The 23624-nt window shown below is 36.6% G+C and overlaps 2 protein-coding genes across 2 annotated transcripts; one reads left to right on the top strand and one right to left on the bottom strand.

The window, feature by feature from the left end:
• The first annotated feature begins 14256 nt into the window (after window positions 1-14256).
• LOC135116714 (uncharacterized) lies at window positions 14257-19509 on the top strand. Its single transcript, XM_064034163.1, has 4 exons — window positions 14257-14407; window positions 14502-15758; window positions 18065-18164; window positions 18479-19509. The coding sequence occupies exons 1-4, from the start codon at window positions 14399-14401 to the stop codon at window positions 18589-18591; spliced, it is 1479 nt and encodes a 492-aa protein (XP_063890233.1). The 5' UTR covers window positions 14257-14398; the 3' UTR covers window positions 18592-19509.
• Window positions 19510-20345: 836 nt separating this feature from the next.
• Window positions 20346-23447, bottom strand: LOC110375225 (peroxisome biogenesis factor 2). The gene is made up of 5 exons (XM_064034161.1): window positions 23188-23447; window positions 22981-23058; window positions 22469-22894; window positions 22109-22330; window positions 20346-21615 (listed from the first exon to the last, which is right to left on the bottom strand). Exons 1-5 carry the CDS (start codon window positions 23218-23220, stop codon window positions 21523-21525), a joined length of 852 nt encoding a protein of 283 aa, XP_063890231.1. The 5' UTR covers window positions 23221-23447; the 3' UTR covers window positions 20346-21522.
• Window positions 23448-23624: the final 177 nt, after the last annotated feature.

Below are 23624 nucleotides of genomic sequence, written 5' to 3'. Positions count from 1 at the left end.
AATCCATTAACTTCTTTAAAAATGTACGCTGACGAAACATAAAATATGCGTCTTTCGTAAGACTTAAGTGTTGCCTATCCTTTAATTATGACTGCAAATAAAATGAGTTAATTATCTCAAGTTAATGTGCCCCGAAACATAAATAAAAAGAAACATTGACATCAATTAAAATAGTGATAAAGTGAAGCAACTTAATACCTCGCAAACCTGTTTTACTATCCTTAGGAGTAATATGTTAAAATTGATTATTGTCCAATAATTGCATACCTACATAGTAATACTTTGTCGGCATGACGCAACCAATAGACTCGGTCAATTAAATCTAGATCAGGCAATCTACGGAGCTCATAAACGTTGGTCCTTTCCGTCAGGTCATTAATTTCTTTGACACCGATATTATGTAAAGGCCTTTTTACGCTACCTTTAAATATCCAGCTTAGTTTATCAGCTATTTAAAAAACGAATAACTGTGGTGGAAGTTATGAGGAAGAGTATCTTATCGGAGCTTTACTTTTAGATTTGCAAATCTATACATAATATTGTAAATATGATCTTATGTGACAAAAAAAATGTTTTTAAGATCAGTCATAAAACTGTCTTTCGCAATATATGTAGTATATATTAAATACTTACCTACTGAACTGCGTTTAACATCTTGTAAACTATCGAGGAAAATAGACATCAATTTGAATATTCCATTAGAGCACGGACCCTATATTTGTAGTCGTATGTAGAAATGTCCTACATGTTTCATATGAGACAGGCCACCTGTAACGTAGGACCAGTACGCAATGCATCGATTGCTAAACTTTCACCACTGTTACTTACCAAACTGAATATCTAAACCACCCCATATATATTCAACGTCACAATAAATCCATGTGGTCATGTAACAAAGACAAACTAACGGCCACAGAAAATGAAATGCAACAGATATGCCAGACCTTGTCTCCTCTAACCGGATAAACCATTACACAATGGTAATGATTTCTTTAATCCTGTATCTCATTGTCGCGCCAACCCATAGCTTCGTGCACAATGGATAATGTTTATTATCAGTTGTATTAATCTTAAGGCGAAACGAGTATAGATATTCCATCTATTGACGGGGTTAAGCGTAACGTAACCTTAATCTATCATAGAACATTCTTTGCAGGTTAGTAAATTAAGTAATAAACTTGCGCGGGGTCTTTGATTGACTTAAATCACTTTCACCTATGCATTGTGCTCTGAGTATTTTATTGCTTAGTGTCCGGTCGCCGTCTAACATAATACTGTCTTAACTTAATACGGTGGCGTAACATGTGACTATAACATTAGGATTATGTCAACTGTACAGAAGCTAGAGGTGCTGTATTACAGATATTTCATAATGTGTAGATTACCATTATGAGAGAATACATTAAATAAAAGTATACAAACTCTAAAGACTTGCAGCAAATTGTTAGTCTAATATTCTACGATAAATGCAGACTTACATAAATAATACAGGTGTTAATTTTGTTTTTTGTTTATTCATCAAAAAGCTTACATATTCATAAAGAAATTACATCTCCCTGCGATATAAGAAGTGATAACTAAATTGATACAGAAAAAATATATTAAAATTAATCTACTTTAACATTTACATACCTAGATCCTGTTTAAGTGGATTATGTAAATATATGTTTCAGTATACGCCTGTATAAACTTAGTCACAGATGAAAGTGATTTAGCTTTTTGTCAACAGCGACACACATGCTGAGCATCTATTGCCAAAAAAGCTGGTGAAAATTAACAGGCCTAATTGACAGCCTTCATTCATGACCATACAAAAGGGTAAATAAAAGATTGTAATATAAAAAAATTCGTCACGCTACATTAACGTCATACTACTATTGCAACGTTAGGCCTTACTACCTTACTCATTGGCCATGATTACCTGCCGCTGTGAGTCATCAAAATATTTGCTATTCGGTCACTATTCAGAAGACTGACAGCTAATTAACTATCTTTGTACACCCACGTGAAATATAAGCTTACAATGATACTTCAGAAATGGATTAATGGGTTTGATCTAAATTCTATATCATTTTCAACATCCCGTATAAAACTAGTCTATGTAGAACTTACGTCTTTCCTCATGCTCATTACAGGACAGCTTTCGAATTTCGGCCTCAGCTTTTGCAATTTCTGTTCCAGTTCATCCCTGCGTAGCTTCGCATCTTCTCAACAATTTAAACTTTCAGCTAAACAGAACTTTTTTCAAACTATAATGTGATGCTCGAAACTGGAAAAAAAGTTTTTATAAAATAATTGAAAAGAAAAACAATTTTCACATTTCATTTTTGTCTAAGTAATACAAAGTAAATAAGTATACTTAAGTACAGGTATCGTTGCTGAATATCAGGACTAAACAAATGACAATCGCAGGTTATCGGAGCGACTGTAATCTAACCCCTGCAACGCAACTAAACGGAGATAACAATAGGTTTAGATTTAATCGATATTCAGGTTACTCGGGTCTGTTGTCAGCTGTCTTTTCTTCAAGACCTGTAAACTATACTTACCTACCAAATATAGTAACTTTTCAAATCTAGACAACAGAAAATAGGTGGTTAACCTTGCTGAAAAAATCGAAAAAAAAGACCGTTGTAAGCCCTATTTTCTTTATCATCATCGTCATCCTTTTTGTATCGTCCCATATGCCTCCTGTCACAGAGAAGGATTGAACGTTAATCACAACCCTTGCTCGATGCGGTTGGGTGGTTTTCCCGATTTTCTTATTAATATTTAAAGGTTGACATTTTAGTGTATTTAATTACACAAGATATACAAAGATAGGTGCAGCACTGTACACCTATTCCCACGATAAGTATTTTACCTAGCAGCCACATTATTTTCTAAGGCTTGACTTATATATTCGTACCTGTTTTACATTGTGCAAGTGTCCACACAACACGTGTTTAGCTTGCACGGTATCTCAATAACCTATTGTCGACACATGCACATTAACTACTGTTTTAAAGTAGTTCGAGTCGTGAACGAGATATAATCGATCATAATCCGATGCTTTGTAACGTTCACATGTCGTTTACTTTTCAATGTTTTAGTCGACTACCGAACGAGAGTAATATTTTTTTGCAGAGCATAAAAAAGTTGGTTACATTAATATTTTGAATATTATATTTTGTATGTCATTGCATGCTCAATTTTGTTCGCTGCATTTTATAATTAGGTAATTAATGAATAATGTATTATTTACCTCATGAATTATTTAAACAGGCTTTCGGATCTGTATCGGATTTTTTTGAATCCGAAAATAGCGGTGTTTCGCGGTAAAATTTATGAACGAGACGGACAGTGCAATTTTGACTTTGGTGCGCCTTTTATACTTACCTATTACGCTATTATCTTATCAATAATAATTCCTACAATGAAATGATCAACTAGTGTGCGTAGACTTGGTTTTCAAATTATTTTTTTTCCAGTGTACCCAATATATTTTTCCTCTAAACCAATTTGTTGGACAGCGTGTCTTGACACTAATTTTATGAAACTTTTTCATGACACAGCTGCATTGGTCGCGTGCTTACTTTGCATTGTAAAAGAGCAAAACCTAGTGTTGTCCATTGAATTGAAGGCGCGATTAACTACATACGTTACGTTTATTATCTCACATGCCTTCATAGTTATAATTCTAGCTTTTTACTTCTATTACTAAGGCATGAAGTAGGTTGCAAATGCAAGTTTCATTGAATCACGGTGACAACTAAGTGAACGGAACTGCCGACTGAGATAAAGATCGCGGCTGCAGCTTGAGCTTACAAATAACTACATATTCTATTTTACATTTTACGATCACAATAAGTATTCAATATAGTGATTACTAAACATCTATTTGTACAGCTCAGTATCAGGTACAAAGTAACACCTAGACACTGAACACGAAATCTAACTAGACAGGTATTTTTATCTATATACGTCTATGCTGCACATAGGCACATAATATGGTAAAGAGGAAATTTTTGGTGTTGGTTTGTATCCTAAACTACTAAACCGATTTGAATTTCTTTTACTGTTGGATAGCAACACGTCCTGAGTGATATATGCTATATTTTATCCCGGTATAATTTAAAATCTTTATTTTATAGGCTCAAAACATAATGTCTTAATTTCACCAAATTCAAACACAGGTGAATGGTTTACCCCCATTCGTCATGTCACACAATACCTCCTGATGTAGATCAAACAGTCATATAGGTCATGATCAGATCTTTTAGATATACACTATACAGTTACTCAACCGTAAAATTGAAGCACGAGCGATCCGGCGCCAGATTACAGAGATCCTTGTGTTATCGGCGATCAGCTCTCCTTACATAATACCTTATACGATTTATTTCCAAACGAATTAAACACATCAACAAGCAATCGGTAATCGATATAATTGATCATCGATTAACAATCGCTCGACAGTTGGCATGACACTGGCAGGATATGAAAAGCAAAAGTTAATAAGTAGGCGCTTGTAGGTATATGTATCTGCAGTTTTATTGCGGAACAATAAATTAAAATGCCTTATGTTTAAATATTTATTAAAATGTAGGTATTTTTATTAAAACAGGATGTAAATAGTGCTCTTTAATTGGTTTGAGCTTATCGATTATAGCTTTTTAATGTACTGTTTTAAGTTCACGATAAAATTGTAATCAGGTCTGGGTCAAATGAAATGAAAAGTAAATTCAGGTCAAGAAAAAAGTGTGGGTAGGTTAGTAGTGAACTAATTAATTACTCTAAAAGCTTTAGTTATGTATTAACTATTATAATCGATCGTATAATAAACTTACTCGATATCTAAAATACTTATAGGGAGCATGTCGACAGGTACGTAATAATTTGACAATAACAAACAAGTTCGGGTACCAATACCATAACGATAACATTACCGAATGGTTAGCGAAACTTGCGCAAGCTTTCTTCATGCGTGCACACACTCGATCATTTTACTAATATTAGATCATAGTAAATGGTTGGCAAATAGCATAACCATATGCATAAATAATTATAAAATATATACGCAAAATAATGAATAAGATATAGGTAGGTACTATCGGTAGAAGGGTTAAAAGGTTTTGTAACAAAATTCCACAATATTTCAGACAGGACCTTTGTGAACCAGTGACCACAAACTAAAAGCTTAGGTATCTACATTATCTTAAAATCAGATCTAGTCATCAATATCCACTAATAAATTACTGACTAAGCTAAAACTGAAGCATATCGTACGTAGAAACGTCGGTACCAGCCCATTATAACGTCTGGTAGTCTGACATTTGAATAAAGTCGTACAAATTACGGTGTTACAAAAGCCGAGTAACGTGTAATGAACTTAAAGATTAGGCTCATAATCCCTACTCATATTATAAATGCGAAAGTAACTCTGCCTGTCTGTCTGTCTGTCTGATACGTTTTCACGTCTAAACCACTTAACTGTTTTTAATAAAATTTGGTGCAGTGATAGAGTTGACTTTGAGAAAGAACATAGGAGAGTTTTTATCCCGGACTTTTGAAGAATTCTCTTGGAAACGCGATATAACCGAACTCTACGCGGGCGAAGTCGCGGGCGGAAGCTAGTATGAGGTATAATGAGTACATGGCTATATGGAGACTAAATCTCTGCCCAGTAATTGTCATTGATTCGCAGTCGATAGGATATTGGAATTCGACCTAAATGGGCTGATTCATTTAATTAAATTATTCAACACGGCATAACAATAATAGCATAATTTATGTTCTCGGCTATGAATACATCCAGGCAGATTTATTGGTATTTAATCTGTATCGGCACATTACAACAGGTAAAATTAAGCAATTTAGTGAAGTGTATATTAATACACAAAACACCCACGAGTTCAACTTGTGATGTAATTAACGAATCATATCAATATAAAGCACTTTATAACAAACCCGTCGCATACATATTTAATCATATAAAACATATTTAATCTTGCAGAAAAATCACTTCATTCACATCACTTTCATCAAGATAATTTTACTTTGATACAGTTACACACCGCTCCTTAACATACCTTAATAACATCTTACAAAATGGCTCTAAGATACGCCCAAGGCGTATGTAATCTCATAAATACAACGTCAGAACTGTTTATTTTGCAAAACTATTGCTGATTACGATATGTTTAAAAGGGCATTTCATACAAGCAAAGGCTGGACCGCTTTATAATAAAAGCATGAGTCATATTTCGATCACAATTCCTTAGCATCGTTATGATAAATGTCAGTTCTGTTTAATTAACTGCCTGAAATCACGACATGTCTCTCCCTGTCCACTGGTCGTTCGGGAACTAGGACACATTAGCATGCCAATAGAATTACCTAGACTGTGAACAAAAGGCTTAATAACCCACGACTCTAATTGAAATTTAGCTGGTCTTTTGTACATAAATAGCATTAGATTACCTTTTCAGGGAATCTAGAATCTAGGACTTGTTAATCACTTCTTTATTTAACAAAAATATAACATTCATAATGCCTAAAAGTCTAAAATGTAGTTCAGTCAATGGTCTAGACTTATGAGACCAATCTCTAAACCCCGACTTCATCAGCACTTTTCCGACTTACAATGAAAATCTAGAACCTCATCTCAGCAATCACGATTAGAACTAACTACTAGGTACCATTCTAACAAGGCAATGTATCAATCTATCAATCTGCAAACATTTATATAGTAATGACAAATTAAGCTAATACACCAGATATTTCTTCCGATAATTGTAATTAACATAAATAAAGATTAAGTAAGATACTGACATTGCTCGAATAACATCGCTTCGCTCATTCCGCAACCGCTTCCGCTCGTGCGGCAATCGTAAGAGGCAATTAATTAATACAATTAGTATTCGCTAAAATAGTGACCACCTGGTGATGATATGCATCTATTAAGGTGAAATGTTCTAAGGCATATAGAAAAGTTTAAAGACCGATACATAAAAAAGTAGGTGCCAAAGAAAATATCTTTTTAATCGTTGTCAATGGCATCATTTTCTTTAAAAATTAAATCAAAAATATTACGTACTTACTTATATCCAAAAATATTATGTAAAAGAGGTTTCACAAACGAGCCTTCATGTGTCTTGGGCACCAATTTATCGCTAAGAGGCTCCATTAGCTCATTAAATAGTAAAGTGTAAAAGCTTTATTTCTTTATGTACAAAAGATCTTTGTTAATACGCTGTAAACATAACATTCACAACGATTAAGACATTAAAGTTATAATTAAATACAAACAACTACGCCTTAGCCATTAACGTAAGTAAAATATGTACTTAGACTGAAACATTAAACTAAAAAGTAAACCCAAGTCAATGCCAAACGATCACTAAGAATCTCATTAAATAAAGAGCATTTTTCGATGTTTTATTTATTTTTATAATAACTAAATCGACCTTGCACAGATAATAAAGGCGACCATTACTTTGGGAACCTCGCGCCAGTTGTTAGACGGTTACGTAAAAATGTATTACATTTTGTACCATGTGTGTAGGTACTAGGGCATGCAATACCGGTTAACCGGTTTCGTTTTTACCGGTAAATCGCCCATTTTTGCGAGTTTTAAATTACCGGTAAAAATAATATGAAACCGGTAATTTACCGGTTTTTACGTTTTTCTGATAAAATATAGCAATTGTTCATTTAACGTCAAATCTTTGTCATGTAGCCTGAATATAATGTAATGTTGCATATGTTATGGACCATGTGATTAATTCGGGCATTATTTATAATGCCCGAGCATTATGAATAATGTCTAGCTTTATCGGGCCAAGTGATTAATAACTATCTTAACTTCATTATTTATCACATTGCACGGGCATTATTATATTGCTACATGATAGTTGGGCAATTTGATAATAAAGCTATATTTTATGCGGTGCGAGGGTGGCAGTTGTTCTAATAAATAAATCCTGTTACTTGCTACATATTTTATGATTATTGTTTTAAATTATATGTTCTATTTTAATGGGAAATTATAAGTCTAGCCACAAAATTATTAATCGGACTCGTTTTTTTTATGGTAGAATTTAATTTGGATTCAAAACCTTGTATTAAAAACTGAACTTAGTGACGAAAACGAATCGCTGCAAAACCGACTCCACGTAGTCTTGTCTGCCCTACCCCTAGAGTGCAATTCAAAACCGCGTAGGCGCGGAGGGGCGAGGCGGCCTGCGAGCTGAGGCGCAGGTAGTTTTAACGCTCGCCGCCGCGGCTGAGGCTGGCCGGCCGAGCCGGCCAGCAAGCCGAAGCTGCGGTGGTGAGCGTGAAAATCATCTGCGACGATAAGCTCGCATGGGACCGCCGGAGCCCCGCAGCGCCGGAGTCATGACAGAAGCCATGCTTGCAGCATGTTGCATGCTTACTTCTATGCCCTGTCAATTGATATGGGATGTGTTATTATATTTAGTTTATTTTAAGTTAAATAACAATAAAAAAAATGAAATTAAATATGTTTGTATTACTTTGCCCAAAAGGTCACGGGCAATATGTAAAGTGCCCGGTCAATTTGATTGTTTGAATAATTATTATCAAATTGCACTCTCATATTGGGCATTATTCATAATGACCGGGCATTATGTATACTGCCCAATTTATCACTTGGTCCATAACACATACATTACGTATTATAAGAGTGTTAATGTTGCTGTTTTTTGGGAAAGTAAACTTGTGTGTCCTTAACTATCTCTAGGTTAGATACAAATCTTCTTTCTCATCTTAATTTATAAAATCTAAAAAAATTGTATTCATTCGGTCATTCTGTTTTTCTTCATAGCTGTCAGCTCATACTAGGTACAAATGTAGCTAATGCTTATTTTACCTACTCTATGACCTTACTGAGCAAGGGCTTTTACTTCACCAACATGCGGACAGCTCTGAGAACACGGTGGAGCACACAGTCCAGGTGTGCACTGCCTGGGAAGGATACCGCCGTGTTGTCGTCGAGGCAATCAGCAAGGCAGCGGCGACCTTTCGCGTCCTTCCCTGGTTCAAGCCATGGTCCGGAGTTAGAGGGAATGGGAAGCCGTCGCCTCCTTCTGCGAAGCAGTCATGCTCGAGAAGGAGACGGCGGAGCGACTGCGAGTAGGACCTCTCATCCCAGCCGCTGTAGTGGACCAGGAAGACACCATGGGTGCCAAGGGTCGAGAGACGACTCCTGGCCATCGTAGGCGTCGGTCTGTGGACGGTGAGTTCGGGTGGCTCATCGTTCCACCGTCTGCATAGACAACAGACCCGTGTCAGCGGCGCGCGTTGTTCCACGGGCTCCTCAGGGAGATGTCAGCAAACCCAGTGGGGCCCAGCAGGGCCAACGCCTGCCGGGGCCCCGGGATTGTTCGAAAGAGTTACCGCGACCCTGGTCCATAAAATGCCTACTAAAAAACTTGGGTTTTAGACAGAAACAGTCTGTCATTTGATGATTTACCATAAAAAAGGGCTTTCACTTCAATGAAAAAAATATTTTTTACGGTAATTCTTAGCGTTTATCCCGTCTTGTGACGGGGTCGGCTTTCCGTATCTTCCTTCTTCCACTTCGCTCTATCCTCCTGAATAGACATCTTCCTCTTCAAGTTCGCAGATTTTCATGTTATTCATCACACTCAACCACCACGGTTTCGGCCTGCCTTTACGCCTTTAACCGGGTATATTGAGATTGAGTATCACATTCACACTGCCGATGTCCTCAGGTGTCACTCCTTTTTACATGTCCGTACCATCGCAGCCGTTTCTCTTGCATTTTGTCGGCGACATCGCGTACGGATGGTACTGACATGTTTTTTGTTACGGCCCACGTCACAAAAAACGTTTACCACCTTATACTTTGCATATTTATTTAGTTTTTGCTTTAAGACTACCCAATCTTATTGTTATAATAGCACATTTTAAAAAAATTACAAAAATTACCGTTTTACCGGTTTACCGGTAAAAATATTTTTATTACCGAATTTTTACCGGTAATTTTTGATTTACCGAAATTGCATGCCCTAGTAGGTACCTACTTTATAAAAACTAGTCAATAAAACAAATACTGGCCGAGCACTTGTTGATTAACAATCAGGTTTGGGAGCGCTACTGGGCATGGGTCTGCGCACGAGTTGGTCACGGAGTAGTTAACAGATGGAGTGCTCATAATGTAATATTAATGATTCGTACACCAGTTTTGACTTGTACTTTTAGTATTAACTTATGTAATGTATTAAGATAGTTATTTAGAATTGTGATTCATAATTTGATTTCCTAATTATGTATTTATTACTACAAAAGTTGTAAAATATTTTGAGCTTTAATGTCTAAGCTGTCAAATACTAAAAGTACGCTAAAATAAAACTCAAATGTTTGACTTTCATGAAACGCCACGCATACCTGGAAAGAAAGAAGAAAGGAAATATACCTATATAATAAATAATAAACTTTATCTGTCTCCATTTACTACATACTCCATGTAACCGAAGCTAGCAGTTATTTGGTGACAAGATATAAATCGGTGGTGGCTACGCCTGGACATTATCGAGGTCCACATCGGTTGCTGAGCTCACTGCGATTTGTAGCACATTTGCATTACTGCCGCTTGGTACCACAGTTTCATGAGGACTGCCTTACATAATACGGTAATAATCTGGATAATCGCGCTGACTCCAGTTTCTGCATAGGGTTTCCAAGCTGTAGCGAAATTATGTCAATTTTATATCAATAGCTTCTAGCCCATTTCCCGCGGTTTCACACCCGTCCCGTGGGAATGCCGGGAGGAGTGTAGCTTTCTAACAGTGAAAGAATTTTTCAAAACCGTTTAGTAGTTTCGGAGCCTTTACAAAAAAAAAATCCTCTCTATTATATTAGTTCAGAAGTATAGATTATCTGAAACTGTTTTTTAGAATAAAATCATTATCTATCAAAATTGTAAAGCAGCTGTCGTTTTCTATGAAACTATTGACACTATCGAAATCGAAAATATTTATTTATATTTGTCAATATCAACAATTGTGCAAGTAATAATTTATACTTGGCCTAGTTATGATTGCGTCCAAACTTGGAGAGATTAATTTGTTAATTCGTCTTTACTCATTTTCAAAACAATGGCACTTGTGTAAGTGGTAAAGGGCGCACCCACAATATTACGAACTTTTCAACAAAATGATAATACCCCAAAGGTTTTGTTACTAAGCGTGAATTTCCCATGTACTACACAGTTGTAATTATTTTTAATAGACATGTTTACAACCTTAATTTGAATAATTCACCTATTAATCACATTTTACGAATGCTTGCCCTAAGTCCGCCCTATTACCAAATTCTCGGTCTATCCGTTTCATTTGGCAATATCCGTTTTACCTGTTTTCAATAACAAACCTTACACTACTTCCATAATGGGCATTTATACAAATGTACTTAAAGAAAAATTATTTATCGGTATAAAGTTTCATAACCAATTTTAAACAAAATAACAGCTTCTGTGGCGGCAGTGGGAGAGACCATCTGAAGATTTACAACCTCAGAAAAAAGTACGTCTACTGCTGACCATAGCCCGCCTCCATTGATTCTCAAAAACAGTTTGATACCATACTATCTATCTAGAGTAAGTGCAATAACGAATATTTGTTAACCTCACTGGACAGTGCAGATATACAGCCCATATATTACGGTTTTATTTCAAATCCTACCACTAGGCATGTGAGTTTCGTCATTTGCATGTAAGCTAAAGTTAAGAGCTTAGGGGCTAGTTCGCTTATGCAAGCCACAACCCGTATCAACGTTTTAAATGACGTAAATTACTAACCTGTACATGTGTGAAGAAATGTTGAAGTCAGACACGCAATTAGTTCAAATGCAAAATCGAGTGCCTACGATCTATCTAACAAATACACACTCAGGCGCTAAAAACATCGATCACTGATTGCACCGACTGAGAAAAAGTGGTCGCACCGTATTTGTGTAGCTGGGTTCCTTAGCTTATTCTGAATAACAGTATTAAATCTGTAAATGTATTACGGTATATTCAATATTAAAACTGCGAAGGTAATCAGTAGGTGCGTATATAATAAGCCTGAAAAAGGACATAGGAAGTCTTAAAGCTCTTCTGAACTATAAATAGTCACTCTTTCAGATGCTCTTATATTTCAAGCTTTGTCTGAATACTTGGTATAATTTTGCTTATCTTGTAAATTATACTCTAGACTCTAGCTAGACTATTCTTTTATTTATTTTTATATAATTTCAAACAATAATAATTCACTTAATATTTAACGAAATTGCTAATTAGTTATGTCACCGACCCGGCTACATATACAAATGATGCGTTATCTATCTATGCCTCTTCTAATATCCGTTACAATAAATACAGAAATTAATATTAAACTGCTTGCATTCTGAATCATAGAGTATTTATTAACATAATATTGGATAATAATTAATGTTATCTCTTCAATCTGCTGTCTAGACCAAGAACTCATTTAATAAACATCACAGTAAAATATCGGGTGAACTCAATCCCCATACTACTAGTTGCTTAATTGGGGATTAGTATCGAATTTAAACTACCGATTTATTCATTACCATATCGTACCAATTCCTAGGCAACTACTTAGTACTTACTTCAACCATTCAAATAACTCACACTTCTAAATATGTTGTTGCCTCAAAAACAAATAGAAAATAGCTTTAAATTACTAAATATTTAAAGCTATTATTTTTAATAACAATATCGAATTATTGAAAATTCTTCGAATCGAGCCGATTATCTATAATTTACGGATCCTTATAGCATACCTACTTCTAATTCGCTCAAAAGATATCAATGACTCGAATAAACAAATCCGTCGTATTAGTCTAATAGCGGGATTAATTTCGCAAGTGACGTATGAATTATGTGCTTAAGTATCATGTGGTACTTATATACTTTGAATGTCAAGTCATGAAGCAACTTATTATTCAGCTTAGGATTAATGCCGAAGGCAACCATGACCGACGTTAATAATTGAATCGTAACTTTGTGCCGGCTTTTTTAATTGCAAATGTAACAGGTGCACTAATGATTTCAAATGGAAATACAGTAGAATCCGGATATAACGACCTTCAAGGGACCGACGATACTATGTCGTACTAACCGGACGACGCACAAAACGGACGGATTATTTCTTAAGTACATAACTTAACTTGTACATACATAACTTACGAATATATATCTTCTTATAATATTAAAATGATGTTCGTTAGTCTCACTAAAACTCGAGAATGGCTGGACCGATTTGGCTTATTTTAGTTTTAAAATGTTCGTAGAGGTCCAGGGAAGGTTTAAACGATACGAAGTTTGTTGGGTCAGCCAGTCTTCTTATATATAAAAATGAATTGCTGTTCGTTAGTCTGACTAAAACTCCGGAATGGCTGGACCGATTTGGCTTATTTTGGTTTTAGAATGTTTGTAGAGGTCCAGGGAAGGTTTAAACGATACGAACGCGGGGCGGAGGTGCGAGTGCGTAGGTAAACAAAACATTGCGCATGTGTCGTTTTAACCGGACGTATTATAATAAATATTGGTCGCTATAAGCAGTTGGTCGCTTAAACCGGAGTCGCACTAAACGGTTATATTGTCTTAGTACCTATATACGAAACCTAACTTGAGTAAAGATTGTCGTCGCTGAAACCGATTAGTTGTTATAAGCGAAGTCGTTATATATGAATTCTACTGTAGTTTTCATGTTAATGTAAGATGAAATAAAGATTTAAATATTAACTCTTTGATCTACTTAATTTTGTCTGCAGACTGAATGCAAACGAGTTGTTGCTTAGGATAGATAATTTTCACTTTATATTCCTAGTAGAGATTTTTCTCCTACTTTAGAGTTAATGTAAAATTAAAAGCCTTGATCACAGCTACGAAATAGGTTTATTTTGCTATTGAACAAATAATAATACCCTATTTCCAAGTTAACATTTTGTCATAAAAACTAGCCCGCTGAAATGTTAGCAAAAGAGACAATCAATCAATTCAATCTGAATGTATCTCACGTATTCCTGGACCTAATTAAGCGATATTTATAGAGGTAGCTACACACTAAGTTAACATAATGGTGTTTCTAACGTGTGGCAGTCGTACATTAGTATATGGCCGTAGATTATCCAGCAGCGCCCGCGCCGCGCCCACCGACGTACTCTGACGGCGAACGTGAAAAAGTGTGACCCGCTCTTACACATATGAGATCGCTATATAAGACTTTGCGGACCAACTTTGCTCTCATTTCGATTTACGCTTAAGTTTGGCAAATACACTTTGAGCTTTCGATTTTAATGCGAATATTACGAAAATAATAATTTATGCGATATTGTTTATAGAGTGCAAAAAAATTAAATAAGAATGAAGACGGTAAGTAAATTAAATTAAATTTCTTTTTTTTTTAAATCTTACGATATCCTTATGTAAACTAACTTAACATACGGTTCTCCATTCTTTGTTTCAGGTAATCTTCATTGTGTTGGCACTTCAACATGTGCTTGCGTATCACGACCCTGATCTGAACTATCACTTGAGTCAGGTACAGAAAGTATCTAATTGCGATAATGGTTACTCATACGCTGCGCCGTCGGTGCAGCTCACCACAACCGGCATCAAAACGATCTCAGCACCTGCTGCCAACTTAATTTCACAACCGATCGTCGCCGCACCCGCGTACCAGTACTCTGGCGCCTCAGGCTACTCGTCAAGTGGAAGCTCAGGCTACTCGGCTGGAGGCAGTGCAGCATATTCAACTGGCATAACATACCAGTCTGCAGCTCCTCAAATCACATACGCAGCACAACCATCTGCCTCGTATCAATCTTCATCATCCAACTACAACAACTACGCTTCACAAGGATACACCACTAAAGAATTTCACGGTTACACGACGTCTGCCGGTCTGTCATCAGCTGCTTCAAGTGGCAAAACTGTGCGACCACTCGCCACATACGCCCAAGCACCGATCCTCGCCAAAGTGACCGCGGCTCCACTTATCGCCAAGTTTTCGATAGCTCCTGCTAAGACTTCTTATGTGACACAAAACTTGATAGCTCAACAAGCTTATTCAACTGGATCAGCAGCAAAGGCATCCCTCAACTCCTACAGCAGCATCCAAACTGGAGGACCGGTCGTGTCACAAGTGTATGCCGCTCCATCTGCAGGATACGCAACATCGCCCGCTTTGAGAGTGCAGCAACCACAAACCTTCGGACAGACACAGTACTCGGCCGTCGCAGCACCGTCTGTTGCTCAGTACGCTCAATACAGTCAAGTTCCGGTAGCGGCACCGGGTGCTCACTTCGTTCCAGCAGTGTCACAGTACTCCACATCTTCTGTGTCCCACGTGTCTGCGCCATCTTCGAACTACTTCACACCAGCCGTATCCCAACATTCTGGTGCATCAATCAGTCAGCAGTACTCTGCACCGGTAGTGACGCAACATTCTGCGCAGTACGCGGCTCCGGTAGTGGCGCAGTATTCAGCTCCTGCGCAATATTCAGTTCAACAGTCTGCTCCTGCTGTGGTGCAGCATTCAGCGCCTGTGGTTGCTCAGTACTCCGCGCCGGCCGTGGCGTCAGTGAGTCAGTACGCGAGTGCTCCCGTGGGTGTGGCGCATGTGTCCTCGCCGGCCTACGCCGCGGTGGCCGCGCCCGCTGTTGCGAAGGTCGCGGCAGCACCCCTCGGCAAGAATGTTCACACAGAATTCTTGGAAAATTATGTAAGTACTAACGCACTATAATTAAATGATCGTCAATCATTTCATTTGTTGACATGCGCTTTGAGAACGTAATCACAATTTTGTTGTTGATTTAAAATTAATATTTCTCATTTTGTAACACTTCCTAATCTTTCTTCTATCGACCAAATTAGTTTTGATTAAGAAATAATATTTTACACTTTTATAAATGTGCGGCTTATTTTAATTTCTGTGAATCCAATGAATTGAGAATTGCCTCAAACTCATGTGTAACGTATGTGCCTCAGGACATTGCGGCATACCATAGAATAGTTACTTCATATCCCTACAACTAATACAGTGACGTAATCAATTTGATTGGCTGTCGAGTTAGATCCAGGACTGGTTCCACCACGTCGAAATCTTGACCGATTACCGTCTCACTGTGCTCAAATGTAAGAAATTGTCAAGCGTGAAGTGGTTCATGTTTACCTACATGTTGTGCAATGGTCTACAAACCCCATTGCACTGTCATTTGATTGATTAGGTGTGGGTTTACATCTAAACGTTTAAATTGAATTAGCAGAACCGCATTAATAGATTGTAGACATGTTATTAATTTGTAGAATGGAATTCGTACGATCATTATACCTCTTATATCATTAAATTGTCCATTTATGTTGTAAATATTTTTCTTATAACAAATATAATAGGTGTCCTAATGAACTTAATGATTCAGTGAGTAGTGGTCAAGGTTAGCTACAACTATTCGACTTAATTGTGAATACCCTAGTTTAGAAGATATCTGACAATAATAACAACAAATTGAACCAACTGTTGAGACTTTACCAACAAGTTAAAACACTGAATTCATTATAATATCGGTCTTAAGCTCAGCTGACTTGAAATAGGTGAAGGTAGCATAATTTATAGAGTCCGCATTGTGGCTATGTACCTCAGTTACTTAGTAAATATTTGTCTCCACGAAGACTAGAGCGAACTGATTTAAGATACTAACAATTACGTAAACTGACTGACCATTCTAAATTGCAAACAATCCTTTAGGCACTAGTGCTACTGCAACAATCTAGATTATAAACAAAAGCAGGTAGTGATACTTAAAAGCTTTCTATTTGTGGTATTGGTAAATTTAACTAAAGGCAACACCTTATATTATCACTCAACTATCTGCGCAGAATCCACAACACAACCTTTTTAAATCTCACATTTACGTGCAGGTTTCGACGACTTCAAGTCACAAAAAGCTGAAGTAATATACCTCACCTCCATATTTTTATGCAATTCCAATGAATTAGTAAACCGCAACGCACATTTATGGTTTGGCTTAATAACCCTATTAATTCTATAAAAAAGTTATATGAAAAAGCTATCATGAAGCGGTGAATCTCGGGTGTTGTTTTAATTTGGAAAAGCCACAAAAGTAGAGGCTGTAGGTACTTTTGTTCAGCTTAAAAAGCTAGCCTGAATTTTTTGACATATTTTTTCTTTCTACTACTTTTTATAGTTTACATACTTAGTTCTGTTACAGAATCACTTCAGCAGTTTATTAATTATCTAAACAAGTAGACACGCATTTATTTTAATAAAATCCGTTCAATAGTTTTCAGCGCGAAAGACAAGCAGAAATACTTTCACATTTTTATTATTAGTAAGGATATCGTTTTCTTTATTTTGTAAACTTATGGCTATCATGTGTGTCTTAAGCACGTGTGAACTGCATTTTTTCGAAATTTTTATCTCTTCAGTGAATTTTGGGCAGTTAACTCGCATTACCAAACTTTTTATTGTCAAACCGAAGGTGTGTGGTGCGTCAGACGAGTTAAATCAGCAACATTCACTTACGTAACAATTAGTGCGAACTTGTCCGATTCAATCTAGACTACTTTCACCGTTTTGTCGTCTTACTACCCTCGGATTATCGAGGAGATAAGGAGTCCTGCTGTGTAAGTGCTTGTTAAAGCTATTCACTTTGCCGCAGCTTGAACGCAGCACGTGTTCATTTAAATGTCAGTCAATATATTTTAAATGATCCTTCTTGTAATATTTTAATACAGTACCTAGATCTCACTAGGCGATTCCAAAAATCACTAAAATCGAACTACCAATAAAATACTAACTAATTGACGCGTAACGAACTTGTAAGGTCTCGCAAACCTTTTACAGCACCAATAAAGGCAATTTCGTTGCACTCGTAGGTGTGCTTTAGGTACCTAACTAACCCAGTAAATGGGCACTAAAGTTCATTCAATACTTGTTGCAAGTTTGCAACCTTTGTTGCGTCTGACATTTCTCACGGCACCATCTAAATTGTGATAACCCTTTTGCAGGACGCCCACCCGCGGTATGCTTTCGAATACAGTGTCAATGACCCTCACACCGGTGACATAAAGCAACAGAAAGAAGAAAGAGACGGCGAAGTCGTTAAAGGTATGCACTGTTTTTAAAAAGTAAAGGTAACCATCTTATGACACCCATCTTATGGGTGGTTAACTGCACTCTAGAGTGTGGGTTGTATTGTATCATACAATAATCCGCCTTTTGTTATGATTGTTATTCTCAGCAGAATATTAATAACAACTGCAATCACGTTTATTTCAAGGCGAAAATCGAATGAACGCTCACCATAGATAGAGAGACCTAAATACATGGCACAGCACTTATTCATAAATTCTCATTTATGTTCGGTGAAGGACGACGGAAACTCGTAGCCGTGTTACCTATAAATATTTTGATTTATGCAGGTCAGTATTCTCTGGTGGAGCCGGACGGGTCCGTGCGGACGGTGAACTACGTCGCCGACTGGGAGACTGGCTTCCATGCCGACGTACGCAACAGCAAAGACAATCAACATTAGAAGTATCTACGAACAAAATTCGGAAAGGCACCACGGCTGGTTCGAATGCTTGCCTTATTTGGTCTGACCACCTGTTAAAGCCTAAATTAGGTCCTGATCTAAACGGTCTTAGCTTATGATTGTAAATAAATTAGTGAAACGAATCGAATTGGATAAGGACGGAAGTCGATAGCCTTGTTAGGTCAGGCATGTGTGCAAAAAATGTGATTTATGTCAGTCGAAGCACATTCAGCTGATATTTGCTAGATTTTTACATTTGTAAGTAAAATATTATCATAAATGTTTAATTATTAGGTATCACTCATACTCGTTTAATTATGTATCCAAATATACGTAAGACATACACAAATGTGAAATCATGTTATGGGCTTTTAGTAGGTAGGCCCACCCACCTTCGTCTACCACAATTTTCGGCATGAGCTATGTATTTACTTAAATTTGATCCGAAGGTTGAAGACATTAACTTATAGTGCCATCAAAATCCATTCAGTAGTTTTAAGATAATACATATCGCACTTTTCTTTAAACTGGTGCTATCTTGATTTTAAACCTTTTACTTACTATCCCTTTTCATCATTTTATTTATTTGCGGTCCTAATTCATAGTCCTAATTGTATAATTATATTCCTAAAGATGTATAAAGCACTATTTTTTTTACATACAGCATTATTTAAATCCTTTCACCTTTTCCTCCTTATTTCCACATCACTGGACCGTGTTACCCAGTGAAGCCATAAACTAAATTCGCCAGGACAACTTAGCTTGTAACACGGGCAGTTGACCAAAACTGGATATAACCGCCACGCTACGCAAACCACCATTCACTTTGTTTCCGCATTCGATCCTTTCCAAAAGCAATGCAACCATCTCTAAATACCGGTAGAGAATAAATTCATAAATTATTGATTTTACTTTATGATTTCCGATATTCAGTAGGTAGGTAATCTTATTTTTTTATTTTTACGCAAAAGAGTATCGAAAAACGACTGATATTCCTATTCTCAACAATAAACGAACTTCGCGTTAGGTAGGTACCCTAACATATAGTTATCGGCTCGAATCTTGAGCTCTGACCTTCACCTGCGCAGAAGTAATTTATTGGGTCCTTTTTGTGGTAAGAAGTGAGGCGCGGGGGCTAAAGCGGTGATTGGCCCGCAGCGTATCGCGTCATAGCCGTCACTCGGGATTGGTTCTTTGCTAATAAATTACTTCTGCGCAGATGTAGGTCAGAGCTCAAGATTCGTGCCGATAACTATAACTAGACGATGAATTGATTCATCATACGGTTCATATGAACGCATTTCATTTCAGCAATGTTATAGGTTCGAGTCCAGCGAATGTCAGTTGTTTTTTAAATTATGCTACATATTTTGACCACTTTTATTTTTCCCACGATTATTGAACTACCTATGTATAAAATTAGTCTATAAACTACCTAGGTAAGTTTCCTTATAATTTTGTAAATTGAGATTTGTTACCACAAAAGGCTTTGTATAATATATTGTGTAAAAAATGTCTTTTACCTACATTATTTTGGTCCAATTAAACAATTTATTAAACACTTGCCGTTTTCCCGCGGTTTCACCCGCGTCCCGTGGGAGCTACTGCCCGCACCAGGATTAAATATAGCCTATGTTACTCGCAGATAATATAGCTTTCTAATGGTGAAAGAATATTTAAAATCGGTCCAGTAGTTTTTGAGTTTATCCATTACAAACAAACAAACAAAGTTTTCCTCTTTATTATAATATTAGTATAGATGAAATAAAAAATATTTATTCAATCAATCAATCCACCGTTTATTACTTTGTACATAATTTTACAATATTTTGCTTAATTCTAAAAAGTGCCATTACACCTAAAAAATTAACAACACCCCTTAACTGTTATTTCTTATTTAATTGTTTCGCCATATTCCACAGACTCATCTGCACTGCTATTCGTGTCTATGAGGCCAATCGGGTCTCTGTCAATATGGTATCGGGTTCGTTCAATGAATAGGCTAGACTGATCCTCTGTTTCTGTTCGTCTTAGCTCAACTATTCTTTCTCTTTCAGATGCTAGATAACTTTCATAGCTTAATCGGGCCTCCACACAGTTATTTCTAGCTATTGATAATCGTTGTCCTCTTTGTGAAAGAGATTCGGATTGGCGCGAGAGGGCACGACGCTGTCGGTCGGAGGCTAAACGTGCTTCACGTTCTTCGAAACTCTCTTGCGAGCGTCGAGCCGCGGCTCGAGTTCTTTGCGAACTTAAACGTAACTCCCTTTCGATAAAAGTCTCTGAATAGCGCGAGAGGGTGTGTCTATCTCGATCAGCTGCAAGCCGTCGCTCGCGTTGCTCAGTGCTCTCCCGAGAGCGCAAAGTCGCGGCTCGAATTCTTAGCAAACTTAAGCGTTTGCACCTCTCAGTAATAGTTTCAGATGCACGTGACAGAGCAATGTTCTCTCGGCTGATAGATAACCGCACTTCACGATCTTCTTCTGATTCCTGAGACCTATTAAGTCTCATCCTTTTCGCATCTCGGCTAATTCGCGAAAGGTTGGATTTTTTTTTGGTTGGCATAGTAAGGGACAAAATGTTATGTTCTATACAAAAGAATTAAGAACTACGTAAGATATTAGGAAAGTCTCGAATAAATTCGAAGCGTGTGCCAAGTCTTGTTTCAGACAAATTCATTACGAACTTTAACACTTTTGAAAAAAAAAATGATTCGAACTACGAACCAATCAAATATATCCTGATCAATTAGATTTTATTAAATAGAATTTTGGATTCGTAATTCAAATCAATATACAAAACAAATACTCAATGACAAACGCAACCTTTTTTAAACCATAGACGCTTTTACGACACTCAATGAAACTTTTAAAAGTACACAGCCACAGTTCACAGTACCCCGTTTCCCATTAATATTTACTTAGTACGCATTTATTGATGGCCAGGCATTATAAGTTTGTTGATTTCTCTTCCATTAAAATAGCATTTTGGGCAAGAATAGTCTTGATCTGCAGTTTTGTTGGCCTGAAAAATAAACAATATAATTATCCATAAAACATCCAATATCAAAACAGGTGATAAAAAGTATGTATTTTGATAATATTGATCTGATATCTGTTATAATAAATATATTATCCTAGTATTATACTAAATCCAATCAGATATTTCAGAGGGAAGCTTTATAATTATTACTCTTTGACACAAAGGAAATACATAGGGAAGTATATAACAATAAAATATAACATAGTAGTTAGTAGGATCGAGAAATATAAAGGAGTATACATAAGGGAGTAGAGTACATAACAAAGTACATAGGAGTATGAAAATTTCACATAATCATTTAACCAACGAAGAATAGGTTACCCCCCCTAACTTTAGCCATAGCCTCCGAGCCTTTTCCCAACTATGTTGGGGTCAGCTTCCAGTCTAACCGGATTCAGCTGAGTACCAGTGCTTTACAAGAAGCAACTGCCTATCTGACCTCCTCAACCCAGTTACCCGAGCAACTCAAACTTACCATTATACAATAGTAACAAAATATGTGGCTGCAGCCCAAAGTGTGAGGGAGCACTGGCTTATTGTTACAGCAAGCACAGACAGTCTGTAATGTCATCACAGCCTCCATGGTACTGGCTGTTGATCGGACATGTTGTCGCCACCACACATACTTCAGTAAGTTTGATAGTTTACTTCTTACTCCAAAGATGTTGATCAATGCTATTGATGTGCCTATTAATTCCTGCAAACAGAATGTTAATAATTTTACTTTTGGTGCATTAACCCAAGACTAAGTGAATATTTTTATGTGAGGATTTTTGTAATACTACACATAAATATCTAAATAATAATTTTTTATGTACTGATGTTCAATACTTACAATAAAATTATGCCACAAAAGTTCTCTAGTCCAAGAGAAATCAGTTAGGTCTTCTCTAGTCAACTTCTCAGCAGACAACTCAATGCCCAATATAAAATCTATGAGCAGTGGATATTTGCCAGTCTGTATGAATCTACAGAAGTTCAATATATCACCAATCAATTGAAAAGTTTCCAATTTATTAATAAAATTCTGAACTTTTGTGTTGGATGTAAAACTGTAGATTGCTCTTTCTCTAAGATACTTCAGCCCGACATTGTAACCATAATACCAGAACAGTTTACTTCTAGCAAAGTTGTCTGATTTATAATTCAATGAGAGCATCTGTTGCCCAAAGGTACTCTTTTGGTCATACACGGAATATTTAAAAATCCATGTTCTTATCAAAAGTTCCAACTCAGGCAGAATAGGTTGAACATACTGGGGCTGGAAAATAAAGTATATTTTAATCAGTCTGAAAAAGCATATAATTAATTTTAAAGAAATAATAAAAACTAATAACATTTACCAACCTCTATGAATTGAGTTGCTTGAAAAACCAACTGTTTGAAAAGTTCTTCAAGTTGATTGTCCAACTGCACAGCATCTAACTGGCAAATAAAGCAAGTCGCTGATGAAATTCTCCTCTAACCAGCCCCTAGCTGAGCAAAGATGTTAATTTATATCCAGTATTAATTAGTTCATTTACACATAAATAAAGTTTATATCTATGGGCTCACCTGTGTTACTCTAGGAATATAATTCACAGACATTATTTAGCTATGATAGAAAATAACAGTTGTTAAATAACTTCCAGCTTTTGATTCATACAGTCCAACCATTAGGACGAGTTATCGAACTGTGAGATAGTACTTATCAGCTGAAATTGGCGGAATTAAAGTATTCTTAACAAGATATGAATTTATTTTATAAACAACTTCGCTTCGTCAACATCTGAAATTCTGAATTTGACACTTTTACTGATGTCAGTCAGCCAGACAGAATGTAACTGTAAATTGTAAATTCTTAGGCGCTTACTAGACGATCTATTAACATCATCAGCCGCAGCCTATTTTAAGTAGTTGTTTTACCTGCGTCCCAAAGAACTTCTTCCCGTATCGGAATAAAATAATTACTATAATTTTTGATATAGCCTAAAGATTATTTTAAAACAGTA

Source organism: Helicoverpa armigera, chromosome 4 (genome assembly GCF_030705265.1).
Source record: "Helicoverpa armigera isolate CAAS_96S chromosome 4, ASM3070526v1, whole genome shotgun sequence".
Taxonomy (NCBI): domain Eukaryota; kingdom Metazoa; phylum Arthropoda; class Insecta; order Lepidoptera; family Noctuidae; genus Helicoverpa; species Helicoverpa armigera.
This window is presented reverse-complemented; position numbering and strand designations above follow the sequence as displayed.